General features: G+C 43.5%; 1 protein-coding gene across 16 annotated transcripts in view; it reads left to right on the plus strand.

Moving 5' to 3' along the window:
• CACNA1G (calcium voltage-gated channel subunit alpha1 G) overlaps positions 1–12,555 on the plus strand; it is a 142,555-nt gene that overhangs the window by 104,205 nt on the left and 25,795 nt on the right. For 9 of the 16 annotated variants that reach the window (XM_040081343.2, XM_040081353.2, XM_040081354.2 and 6 more), the window contains 5 exons: positions 2,746–2,872; positions 5,558–5,683; positions 6,294–6,383; positions 6,912–7,125; positions 10,050–10,100. In XM_040081343.2, coding sequence (XP_039937277.1) covers positions 2,746–2,872; positions 5,558–5,683; positions 6,294–6,383; positions 6,912–7,125; positions 10,050–10,100 — 608 coding nt within the window. The remainder of the gene's footprint in view (positions 1–2,745; positions 2,873–5,557; positions 5,684–6,293; positions 6,384–6,911; positions 7,126–10,049; positions 10,101–12,555) is intronic. The other 7 variants (XM_040081344.2, XM_058422908.1, XM_040081349.2 and 4 more) reach the window with 3 other exon arrangements.

A 12,555-nucleotide genomic window follows, 5' to 3' on the forward strand; every position in this document is an offset into this window, starting at 1 on the left:
GGAGCTAAACTGGTGGCAGTTTTTACCCTAATGCATTCTAATTTGAGGAATTCTCTGGTTGATCAAAGCACTTAAAGCAGCCAAATGCTGCTATTTTTCAGCCCTTTTTTCCTCAACATGCATGTGATTTTGTAAAGTCAGACAAGTAACCTCCAATTTTCCCTCTCAGCTGGATATGAAATAGTACCTTACAGGGGAAATCACTTTATTATTTCTAGAACAGCATTTCATAATAACTGTTGGAGAAAATTATCAAGTTTAAACTCTGGAGACTAAATTCCTTCCTTGCTCCCTGAAACTTTAGGATGCTCCAGTAGTTCAGACCATAGACGTTCAGTTTAGAAGACTTTGGTTCTATCCTGCATGACAGTGGACAGAAGTCCATGATCCCTAAAGTCCGGATCTTTAAAGGCACCAAAGGACCTAATTTACATTGAAATAACTGGAACTGAGTTGCCTTCCTATCTCTGAGAATGTGGCTTGCCTTCCTCCCATGCCTCAGTTTCCCACCTGTAGTTTGGCAGGTGTTGTGTTTCACCCAGGACTGTAAGGGATGTGAGGGGTATGGAGGTCTTTAGTGCATCTGAGGAGCTGGAAGAGATGTTCAGCCTCAGCCTGTCCGGTCCAAGGCTCACTTTGTGCAGTCAGACATGGCCTGTTAGGATGCATTACCTGGCTCATTGAGTTGAGTACACTGAGCTGCTCTTCAGCCCCTGTTTGTTGGGCTGGGCTCAGCTCTCAACCCCATGGCAGCAACAGCAAGATCTCCAGGCTGGGTTAATCCCTGTGGGCTGCTTTGGCAGCCCACATTGACCAGTCCCCACACCGCTCATGGGGTGTGCAGCCTTCTGCTCCTTCAGCCATCTCACCCTCCAGCTCCTTCCCTAAAATATCCAGATCTGAGTGTCAGGAAAACTGAGGTGTCTGAAATAGGAAACCACAGCACCCACCTGGCAAAGATGCCCATTGTGAGGAATAGCAGCATCTGCTCTTCGTGTTTCACTGGTAAGAGAGCAGATAAAAATACCACCATCTGTTTCTTTCTGAAGGAGATAACTGATGACTTACCCTTGACATTTTGAGTAAATATTTAACTGAAAAAAAAAAAAAAAAAAGGAAATAAGTTTTAGCTTTTCAGGATATGGTTAAAACCCAACAATTTTGGTAAGAGCTGATGGCTGTGCATTGAGCACTACAGGTCACTCAACTTTCAGGCCCTGGGTCAGGAGAGGGATGGTGTAGGTTGGATGTGGTCCCAGATGAGGTCATGCATGATCAGCATGAATGTGTCCATGGGGATCTCTGCTGTGAGCACCATACCTGGGAGAAGTGTAGAGGAGAACTTGGACCCTGTCCAGGCAGCAAAACTCCAGCAGTGCTTTAGGTGGGCGAGCCAGACTTAGGGCGAAATGGGAAAGGTGGTGAGGGGACTTCCGTGGCAAAAGAGAGACTCAGGCAGAAACTAGAACGTGAGGAGGTTTAGGGCACATTTGAGAGCCAAGTGTTCAAAGGAGTCACCAGCAGCACCCAGAAACACACAGGCACTTCCCTTCTCTGACTTTCACTGCATTTAACTGCTTCTAAATCATGAAAGCAGTTTCTATGGCATCAGTACAAACTGATTTACAGAGATAGTGAAATGCTTAATTCCAGTTGGCATTGAGAGGAGGGAGGCATGTAACCTCTTCAAATGCCTTTCTTGGTCCCCACCTTCAGTTTGGTGAGGCTGAATATCTCATTCATCTTTCCCATCATGGTGAGATGGCTTCTCTAAATCACACAAGACTTGTCCTTTCTTTGCAACATTAACCTTGAGAGCATAGTACAGTTTCTACTTTTTTTTTTTTCTTTTTTATTTCTTCAGTCATGAAGTCCACATTATTCTTCTTCAACTTTCAGATATGATGTAATCTTCTGTTATGAAATTCTGGGTGATATTAGACAAAGAGGAGCTACAGAAATTAGGTTAAATTCTTCTGGTCCTGTCAGTGAAGTTTCACCAGCAGGACAGCACTGTTTTAGAGCTGAGGATATATAGTGGGTATATAGCAGAAATTGTGATGGTTTGAGGGGTAGCTCAGGTCTCTGTACATACAACAAATTATTTTTTAAGATGAGAGTGGTGAAAACACTGGCATAGGTTGCCCAGAGAGGTGACAGATACCCCATCTTTGAAATATCAAGAGCTACTGAGCAACCTGATCTAGTAGGAAGTGTCTCTGCTCATTGCAGGGGGTTGGAATAGATGACCTTTAAAGGTGCCTTCCAACCCAAATCATTCTGTGATTCTGTAATTGCTACAGATATGCAGGCAGATGTGTAAGAGTGGCAGCTCCATTTCATGGACTGAGACAGGGAAATGCAGTGTCTTGCCTAAATCTGTAGAGGAAGAGACAGTGGGAGGCCCTCTATTTGTAGTCCTAGACAGGCTACAGGCATGAAAGTCTGTGTCTGTGGATGGCCCAAGCAAAACAGTTGAATTTTCCGGCTTGGCTCCTCCTATGTTTTCTCCTCCTCCTCTTTATTTATGCAAAGCTGCATGTATTAGGCAGAGACCCTTCCCTCCAAGACCTCTGTAACTTTACAGGTCAGTCTTCCAGGAGTGCTTTTTCCATCATGATTTTTGAGTAAATTGTCATTCTAAAAAATTTTCTAATGCTGTGTTCTTCATGTCTTCTATCTTGATAGGAGGCAAAACTGGGTAGGAACAGGACTAACAGCTTTTGTAATTACTTGCCCCTACAGAGTCATTAGTCGAGCTCAAGGACTGAAGCTGGTGGTGGAGACTCTCATGTCATCCTTGAAACCCATTGGGAACATTGTGGTCATCTGCTGTGCTTTTTTCATAATCTTCGGGATCCTGGGAGTTCAGGTGAGTCCTCTCTAAGCCTCAGCACTTTACTTGAAGGCGTAACAAGACCCAAATTGCCCCAAGCCAGCGTATCTGTACGCATGGCACAGCGTAAGCCTTTCTGAACTTGAACTGATGTCAGCAGGAATGGGGTGTCCGTGCTCACTGCAGGAAGTTGGACTAGGTGACCTATAAAGGTCCCTTTCAATCCAGCCCATTCTGTGATCTCCTCTCCACCTTTTTTCTAGTTACAAACTGATAGGGAAATAGAAACTTGAAGCTGAAATCGTTGGCTTGTAAACTCCAGAGAGACCTTGAACTGGAGATTCATTCAGATTCTGACAGTTTGTGTAACTGAAAGCTTGCAGAAACAGATTTCTGAGTCTGATTCCTGCCAGCTCTGCTCTCTCTATCCTCAGTCCCAGGAGTGCAGGAGCCCACGGGAAAAGTAGCAGTTTCCAATGCGATTGGCTTCTCATTACCTGGGAAGAAGAGATTATTGTTTTATATAAATATTCTGACATAACACTTACTTCTTTCTGGAGTTTATCTGATCTGTCACAGCTGTTTTGTAGAAAGCAACTCTATTTGGCTTTGTTTTGGAAAGGTGTCCTATATAATATTTTACACTAACATACTGCTTAAATAATAAATACAGCATTGAAAATAAACAGGGAAGAAAATCATGCTATTCATAACCACCTCAGCAGCTAGATTGGTTTAGCATTACAGCATAACAGCACCCATCCATTATATTAAACAGATTCATAAAACTAAGTATATTTCATAAAACAATCTAACACTCAGACACGAGAAAATTTATGCCAGACAACAAAACTTGCAGTATGCTCTTTGAATTTCATCCCTGCTAATTGCAGTGCTTTCCCTGGTGACTTGCAACTTTACTTTAAATTGTCATAACTATTGATGTGATTCAGTCATAGATACAAGCAAGACTGATCCTGTATTCAGGATGCAAAACTCTCAGTTAATATTTATGTCTAATTAGGTGTAAGATGAGGCCAGAGCTATTTTCTATAAAAATATGTTCTCTCAAAGTTACAGTTAGTTTTTTCATTTAAATATAAGCTGGGGATCAAACTAGAGGTTTTTAATGCTATTAAAATCCAGACATTGAAGTTTCTAACAGTGTGTCCTCTTTGCAAAACTGTTTTGGTTGTAGAGCTGCCCATGTGTGAATTGTCATTAATAATAGACAAGAAATAGGTGGATAAAGCAAGTCCCATAGGAAACACTGGGTCTTTTCCTTTCAGAAGTGCCAAACTGTGAAGTACTGACAGGGATCAGTGTTTTTGCAAATTGGGCTTTGTATTTCCAAACCCTGTAAGGAGCACTGTTACCGCTCCCATCTGAGTGGCATTACAGTCCAGCTCCTGGAGAAGTTATATTTACAGACACTATACTAAAACCAGTTATTTATCTTCCTGCTTAATTAAAACTTTTCTCTGTGAGGTCTATATCTCCCCAGTCTGCCTTACCACAGATAGTGTTTCTCCATGGAAAGATCAGGGAATACTTCTTGCATCCAAAAATTCTATGATTGTGTTGTGCAGTGATTAATTTTGCATGCCTAGAGACCATCTTCCTGCTGTTGATCTCTGAAGGAAACTCATGGAGTAATGAGTGGGTTTATCTTGTTCACTATTATTTCTACTGTTATTTGTCTAGAACAACAGATCAAACCCCATCAAGTGTCTCTTCCTGGTATACCCAGGTAGTGTTTTAAGGAGTCTAGAGAGCAGGTTGCCATTTCCCCCCCTTCCCAACAGTAATGTCAATAGCTTCTGTCAGTAAATAAAAGTAGATTTGTTGGCTGTCTCCTGGGCTTTGATACCATCCATCCTGCTAGCATCAATCACCCTCTCTGAAGCAGTAATCATCCCCTGCCACTATCTGTTCCATGCGTGGGAAGCACCAGGTCTAGAATTAAACACGTGGAGGCTCCCGTTCCTCATGCAGGTATAAATCAAGAGCTGACTCTCCAGGAATTGTATCTCCCCAGGCTTAAACCAAAGAAAATTAGCTCAGGATCAGGTACCCAGCACCGGCTGGGCTTGGCTCCTTAAGCTGTGCACAGGGAATATTTTCAGTGACCTATAGACTACAGAGCTTTATGACAGCTGGGGCACAGCACCCAGGATCAGAGAGCCAGAGCAGGACTGACAGCAGTCTTGATTCAACACAAACGTCACACCCAGGGGCTCATCTCCCCTCTGAAGTGTCCCCTTGTGACGTCTATGAGCAGAGATTAGTCCATCACTGGACCTCTTCACTACCACTATTCTCTGCTGACAGAGGGCCCCCATTACACTTCATTTGTTGTTAACTGGGCTGAGAGTCACCAGAAGTGTTCCACATGTGGTAAGAAGCCATTAGCTGGTCTGGGCTATTGGCTGGGGCTACTCTTGAGTGGATAACTCAGGAGCAAAGGCCTTTAGGCGAGTCTCAGATCACTGAACCAGACAGCTTATTGCATGAGGTGGGTGTCCTAAACAATGTGAAATCATGGATTTGCTCATTAGGTGCATATTATATAGGCTGCTCACTCTTAATAAACTGCATGAATGAGGTCAGTTCCCTCAACAGCTCTGGTTGGTATGGGCTGTGCAGAGAACCCCAGAAAAATACCCATCACCTGTGTAGAAATCCTGTGGACACTTTCTCTCTTATTTGCATGTTTTGCAGCTTTTCAAAGGCAAGTTTTTCATCTGCCAGGGGGAGGACACCAGAAACATCACAAATAAATCGGATTGTACAGAAGCAAGCTACAAATGGGTCCGGCACAAGTATAATTTTGATAATCTCGGCCAGGTATTAATAGAATGGTAATCTGCTTCTTTGCTCCTTTACCTCCTTGACTTAAAACCTGCGGCTTTTTATCCCATGGGATTTTCTTACAGGGCACTGCCAGCCACAGTAAATATTCAGTTCACAAACACAGCATTCTGTCTCTGTAAATCCCAAAGGCAGTGTTTCCAAGCAGGCATACACTTCTTTTCAGAACAAAACAAGCACATGTGGCTTCGTGGAGCACTTAATTGCTTCACTGCTACATAACAAACCAAATATATCTTGCAGAAGGGCTTGTCTAATAGAGCCGGACATTTTCAGCCAGCTCTGCAACGCAGCCTTTTTTTAGCAGTGTGCTAAGAACTAATTAGTTGGGAGCAGTAGAGACCAGAAGGTGGAAATGAAACTGCTTTTGTCTTCAGCACTGTGGTTTCTGAATTACTGCTCATTGCTGAACCAGGCATTGGCATTGATAGGTTTTGCTGCCAAGAGAAATCTTGGTCATCAAAGTGTCCCATTATCAGACAGGTAATGACATTCCTCAGGCAGGAAAGGGCAAAGAGGAGTAAGATGTTATAAGTAAAAGAGGTTTAGTGCAACTGTGCCTAACTTTTTTTCCATGCACTTCTAGGCCCTGATGTCTCTCTTTGTCCTGGCCTCCAAGGATGGGTGGGTGGATATCATGTACGATGGCTTGGATGCCGTGGGAGTCGATCAACAGGTACAGGCTGCAGCAGAGCTGTAACAAATGACTTATCAAAGGTCACACATTTGAGCTCTTGTTTTGCAAAGGACTGTGGGCTTCTATAGTCGAATGGGGTAATGGGATTAGGATCCAGGGTGGTGTTTAATCCAAGCTGTGGGATGTGATGAGTTCAGTAAAAGTCTGTATTTGTATTCAACACTTTCCCTACAGTGCACTTATCAAAGGATGGTTTGACTTTTTCAGCAGCTTGGTCATTTCAGAAGAAAAGAAGTGCTTTGTGTAGGTAGAGGTTTGCAGCGAGGAACTTGCAATAACTGCAAAGGATGTCCTTTTTGCAGAGAAGAGAGGTCGTGCTTCTGTCCTCAATACACATTTTAGGAGTATTCAGTTAAAATGTGTCAGAAAGCTCTAATTTTCAGGAAGAGCAGAGCAGCCTGAGCTGCCTGAAAGGGCTGTGAATTCTGTGGACGGCACAGCTGTATCAATTTGTTCCCATTCTTCTTTTTGAGGTTCAGTTGAAATTTATCTTTCTCCACGTTGCAGCCAGTCATGAACTACAATCCATGGATGCTCCTCTACTTCATTTCCTTCTTGCTGATTGTGGCCTTCTTCGTCCTCAACATGTTTGTGGGGGTGGTGGTGGAGAATTTCCACAAGTGTCGGCAGCACCAGGAGGAGGAAGAAGCCAAGAGGCGGGAGGAGAAGAGGCTCCGCCGGCTGGAGAAAAAGAGAAGGAGTAAGGAGAAACAGATGGCTGGTCGGTAGTCTTTCCACATCTTTCTGAGTCCTGCTTGACCTTCCACACAATCCCCTCCTTCCTACCCTCCTTGCCTCGCGTCTGGTGATAATTCTTCTCCCAAAAGCATGTCCAGCTATAAAATTTGCATGAAGGAAATAGTGTCATTTTAGGCTGAACAAGGAGCCAAGAAAGCCTTTTTAATGGTTGCATGACTTGCAATGACCTTTCCACTGGGGGTTATTTAAATTAAAAAATAATAATAATCAGGCCTGGAGCTTCTTGGATAGCAGAGCTCAGTGTTACACAAATAGTGACAACTGCAAAGATCAGTAGTGCTGGATGGCATCCTAAATCTCAGTCATGAGTACTGCTGCTGATAACTGGATTCACTATTTGGTTTATTACAGTCTTGCCACAGTGATGTTACCTGTCCCATTTATCAAGCAGGTTTATTTATTGGCACAGTAGCACCACTGCTTTTCAAGAATGTAATAAAATAATGGAGCTATCTCATTCTAGTAATGCTTTAAAACTCCATAGAGAAACATATCCGTGTATTTGCTTGAGAAATACAGATTAGAAGAAAAAACCCAACCAGACAAGGAGAGTAACTAACTAGACAAAATAGTGCAAATTGAACCCAACTCCCAACTAGATGTGCAAGTGTGCAGCCCTGCCTAGAGGAGGCTCTACAGGTAAAACAAGGAAAGACCCCACTCTGCCAAAAGTCTTCAACCTGACATTTGTCTCATAGTCTCTTTTAATTTTAATGTAGTTGAATAAGTCAGAAATAAGTTAGTCAGAGGCCACAGATTGGAGGTGCTCTTCTTGCATGCTCTCTTCTGACTGAACTTTCTCCACTGCCCCTCCTGTCTATGGCCTCACACTTTCTCTCCTTGGTCAGTCCTCCTCCTGCTCTCTCCCTGCCCCATTTCACTTCTCTATGTTTGACAGACTTCAGGACTGCTTAAGAGTCTATCTGATCAGGTGCTTGTTCCCAAAGCTAGTGATATTAAGTCTGTTTTAATTTTTAATAGCCTAAGAGGTGTTTAATAGCTGTTTCAGTCTTAATCACAGAACCATGTTACCACAGTGCTGCCTCTGCCTCTCTCAGTTCAGCATTTACCCAACCATTTCCTTTGGTCATATCTTTGAGTCCCACGAGCTTCACAGGTTTTGTAACCACTAGGATGTGTCACACCAGCCCCTGGCCATCAAACTTACTTTATGCTGAGAGCCTGGGTCCTTCACTGGACAGTGTAAAGTAGGAGGCTTCCCTCAAGAGCACTGGAGAACACATTAGTTAAGATGGATACAGATGGAAAGAGGTTTTTTGTTGGCTTTTTTTTTCCCCTCAAGAAAATGCCTAGAAAGCTCTTTTGCTTAGTCCAAGTTCCCAAGCACAGTTTCGGACTGAGGAGTTAGAAAAGGATGTTAAAGGCTGGATAGAATGATCGCTATTTAAAGTTGCAGGTTTGGAATGCAGACATTTCTGTAGAAGAAAAATAGATGTTTCGTTATTATTAATTACTGTATTTATAATGCTAGAGGAACTAGATGAAGAAAAGATGTAAGTCTGGGCAATTTCCCAGTGGGAAGGAATCACAAACCATCCTTGGAGATACAGTTATTCATTCAGTGCTATGAAATGCCTAATTAAAGAGGCAATAAACAGCTATTTTACTGAGGATCAAATATTGCTGAGTATTCAATTGCCATAAAAACCTTTAAAGAGCAAAGTATGAAGTCCTCCAAATCGCTTCAGAACAGTTTTCCCAATCTGTGCTCAGCAAAATTGGTTTTAATTGACCATGTCCAGCTTTGCCCTTGGAGGCAACAGATGTCATTGTTTTACTTGGTTCTGCACAGTGGGAACTTGCAGATGAAACCAAGACTAGGGTTGGAATTGTGCCAGCAGCTGCATGAGTTTCTTTCAGCTGGGCTTCCTGAGTGACCCCAGATGCCCAAACCACCTGACTGGGGGCACAGCCATTTTTGGTTGTAGGCTCTTCCAATGTATTTATCCAATCAGATATCTGAAAACCAGGGAAGCATGTGAAATCTGAGATGCGGGTAGGTGCAGGAGCGGCCACTGTGAGGTACAGCTGTCCCAGCAGGAAGTGTCCCAGATGGTCCTTGCTTGTGTCCTTCCTTGTGTCTTCCTCATTATTGACTGAGCGGATTCTTAGGGATGTCTTCGGCTTCTACTTGTGCCCATGGGAGAGGCACAAGAGCCCTTCATTTTTCATGTATGCCTGAGCCCACCCCCACGAGGCACAAGGATCTGTGGTTGCCTCTCTCTCGGAGCCCCGGCTCTGTTTTAGCCTTGGCTAGCCTGAGAGACAAACCACAGCTGGAAGGATTTTTTCCTCAGGGCCCCAGAAATCCCAGGAGTAGCTGTGAACCTTTTCCTTTAGAGAGAGCAGGTCGCCATCGATGGCAAAGGAAGGTCTGCACTTGATCCAGGGGGAAATCAGGGCTTTATTCAGTCTTTCTTCTGCGGCCCTGACCCGGCCTGAGTCAGGAGCTCGGTCCCTGTTCCCCAGGCAAAAGAGAGAGCCAGTTCCTTTTCTGGCTTTTATCCAGGGGACAGGCGGGGACAAGCCACTACCCAATCAGAGGTAAGGTGGGAGTGGAACAGAGTTGGATTACATTCCAGGAAGGAAACAATGTGGGAGAATGGGCAGGGAAAAGGAGCAGGGACAAACCCCAGGATGATACATTTTCCAGCGGAACAGGGGAGTACAGAAGAAACCATTACAAAACCCAGTATAAAAATGAAATACAATATAAACCCAAATAATACACAACAACAAGGATCCCACAAGGAAACACTCCTGGTAGGGGCAACAGAGAGCCTGAGAACCATAGAAACCTCCAAAGGGGCTGGGTAGTCTTGCCGTATGTCCTGCCGGGTCATTAATGCCGTTTCGTTCTTTTAGATCTAATGCTGGATGATGTATTAATGGAGAGCTCAGCCAGTGCAGTGCAAGGTACTGGGAAGCCGGCACGTCTCGTCCCCCTGAATGGCAGTGCTATGTCACTAACGGTTGGCCACCGCGGCTGAGGCATCCCACTAAACCATGTGTGTGGTGCAAAGCTCAATTGCTTCCTTCATGGCACACGCATCTCCTCCTGAGCTGCAGGTCTGCAGACCTGCCTCAGCACTGACACTTGCAAACCCTTAATTTACTCCTCGATCATCTTATGTTATTCAGTTTGGTTTTTTCCTCTGGTTTTCATTAAGACACTGTCAGACTTTTTTTTTTTTTTTTTTTTTTTTTTTTTTTTTTTTTTTTTTTTTTTTTTTTTTTTTTTTTTGTTCTTTCAGCTTTTCTTTTCTGGAGAGAATAATGACTGGACCGTGAAATAGGTTTCCAACCACCAGTTTAGAAGTCTGAATAATTTGTAGGTGTGTGTCTTTGGAAGGCTTAGGGAGGATATTTCATTATTTCTTCAGTCCTTGCTTATTGCTCTACCAACACTGTGCTCCAGGGAGTATTTTTTTCAGCAGGGTAAAATTCAGTATAGGGCAGAGCCTCAGTGCTTCAACAGGGAGCTCAACCCCTCACCAACCCCCACTGTGGACATGGGATTTAGTCATTGTGCTGCCCAGTGCGTAATTCTGCGTGTTGATTAAGAGCTGCTCAATCCATGAAGCATCTTGTAAATTAAAAGAAATAAAGATACCGCCTCAAAGCTTTTGCAGGTCCTGGTGGAGATGGACCAGCTGGACTCAACATTAATGGGGTCTGAGCTGTCCCTTTTTACCCACGGCTTGCTAACATCTCCCTTTCCAGCCCCCCTTCTCAGGATGATGCTCAGGGCTGCAAATCCATCTCATGCTCTTTTTAGTTTTAGGAGAAGCTTTGATCTGCAAGCATTTTCTTTGATTCATAACTTAAGAATATTAGCTTGAATATTTAAAGAGGTACCGACATAGAAACAAATATAGCTGTAATTTTCAACAAAAATAATACACTATGAAAATAGTACTATTAAAACTGTAACCTGTGCACAGGCTCCCACTGCTTGAGATGGGAGCAGGGCTCCATCCATCTCTCTTAGATTGCAGGGAGCTTTGATTAAATAAAAATTGGCTTTCACTGCAGAGATAACTCAAGGAGACAGAGGTTCTGCCTTGTATTTCTAAGGCCTTGTTGGAAGTTATCCCAACATGCTTTAATAAATCCTGAATCTCCTTCCCATTGCCCTTCCTGGTATTTATATTTCTTTGCCGTCTTTCTTGCTGCTCTTGCTGGACCTCTTGGCCTCTCCTGTGAAAGGGCGGCAGTGCAAGGGAGGGGCTCTCACTGGGTTTGGTGATCTGGTTATTTTTTCTTCTTTTTGCTTGATTGTGACTCCTCTTCTGGCTCTACAGAGTTGCATCAAGGCTGTCTTATTTCATGTTATTTTTAAGGCACTGAACTCATTCCAAACCCCTCTGTTATGCCATGCAGGCTCAGAAAGTCTTTTAGCGTTTGCCCTTAAAATGTGTACAATTGTCAGGTCTGTGTTTTGTGTTTCCTTTTATTGTCTTTTCTTTGGATTCAGTGGTAGCAAATGTGCCACGCTGCTCTCCAGGCACCAACATGAGGAAATAGAAAGCTTTTATTTCTGAACCTGACTGTTTTGGAAATTAGGGAATCAGTCCCTGGGTGCAGTAGATGAACCTCTGTGGTCCAGTGAGGAATCTGCAGTTGTGACCTAAAAAAAGCTTGCCCGCATCTCTGCACTTTCAGAGGGCTTCTTTTCTCCTTCTGTGAAGACAAGATGGATTTGTGTGTGTGTGCGTGTGTGCGTGTGTGCGTGTGTGCGTGTGTGCATGTGTGCGTGTGTGCGTGCTGCTGCCTGGTGCTTAGTGAGATATTTTATAATTTTACTTTTTTTTTTTTCCTCCAAATCTACATTCTATCACAACTGGAATCTTCACAGTGGAAATAATTTATCATTTTCCATTTCACTTTTTTTTTTAATAAATCCATTCAGTACAATAAAAGCCAAGTAAAACTCTATGTTTAAATAAAACAAGTTCCTTCAGTGCAAACTACTTTTTAACCTAATAATATTCTTGATATATTTTGTAAATCCAGCTGCATCATGGGCTCATTGCTCACTGGCTTGCCGCTGTCCTCCAGATACTCAAACTTGCAAAGGAGTTAATTCCCTTATTACAGGCAAAGGAAGAAGCTGAAGGAGACAGTAATGGAATTATCCCACTCTTGTGAATTCCAATTTCCCGTGCCCACACACCTCTGGCTCGAAGTCACCTCGGGGAAAGTGGCAATTTCCCTCTTGACAGGGCTATATTCGGAGGCAGATGCTCCTTAGAGATACTTTGCAGCTGTATGCCCAGCTTGACTCTCCCCTCCCCCCAAAAAAATGCAGTTAATGGGAAGAAAGTGGCCCCAGTCCCACTCCCTGCTGTGCTGGCAGAGACCAGCTGAG

The sequence above is a fragment of the Hirundo rustica genome, chromosome 18, assembly GCF_015227805.2.
Source record: "Hirundo rustica isolate bHirRus1 chromosome 18, bHirRus1.pri.v3, whole genome shotgun sequence".
In the NCBI taxonomy this organism is placed as follows: Eukaryota; Metazoa; Chordata; class Aves; order Passeriformes; family Hirundinidae; genus Hirundo; species Hirundo rustica.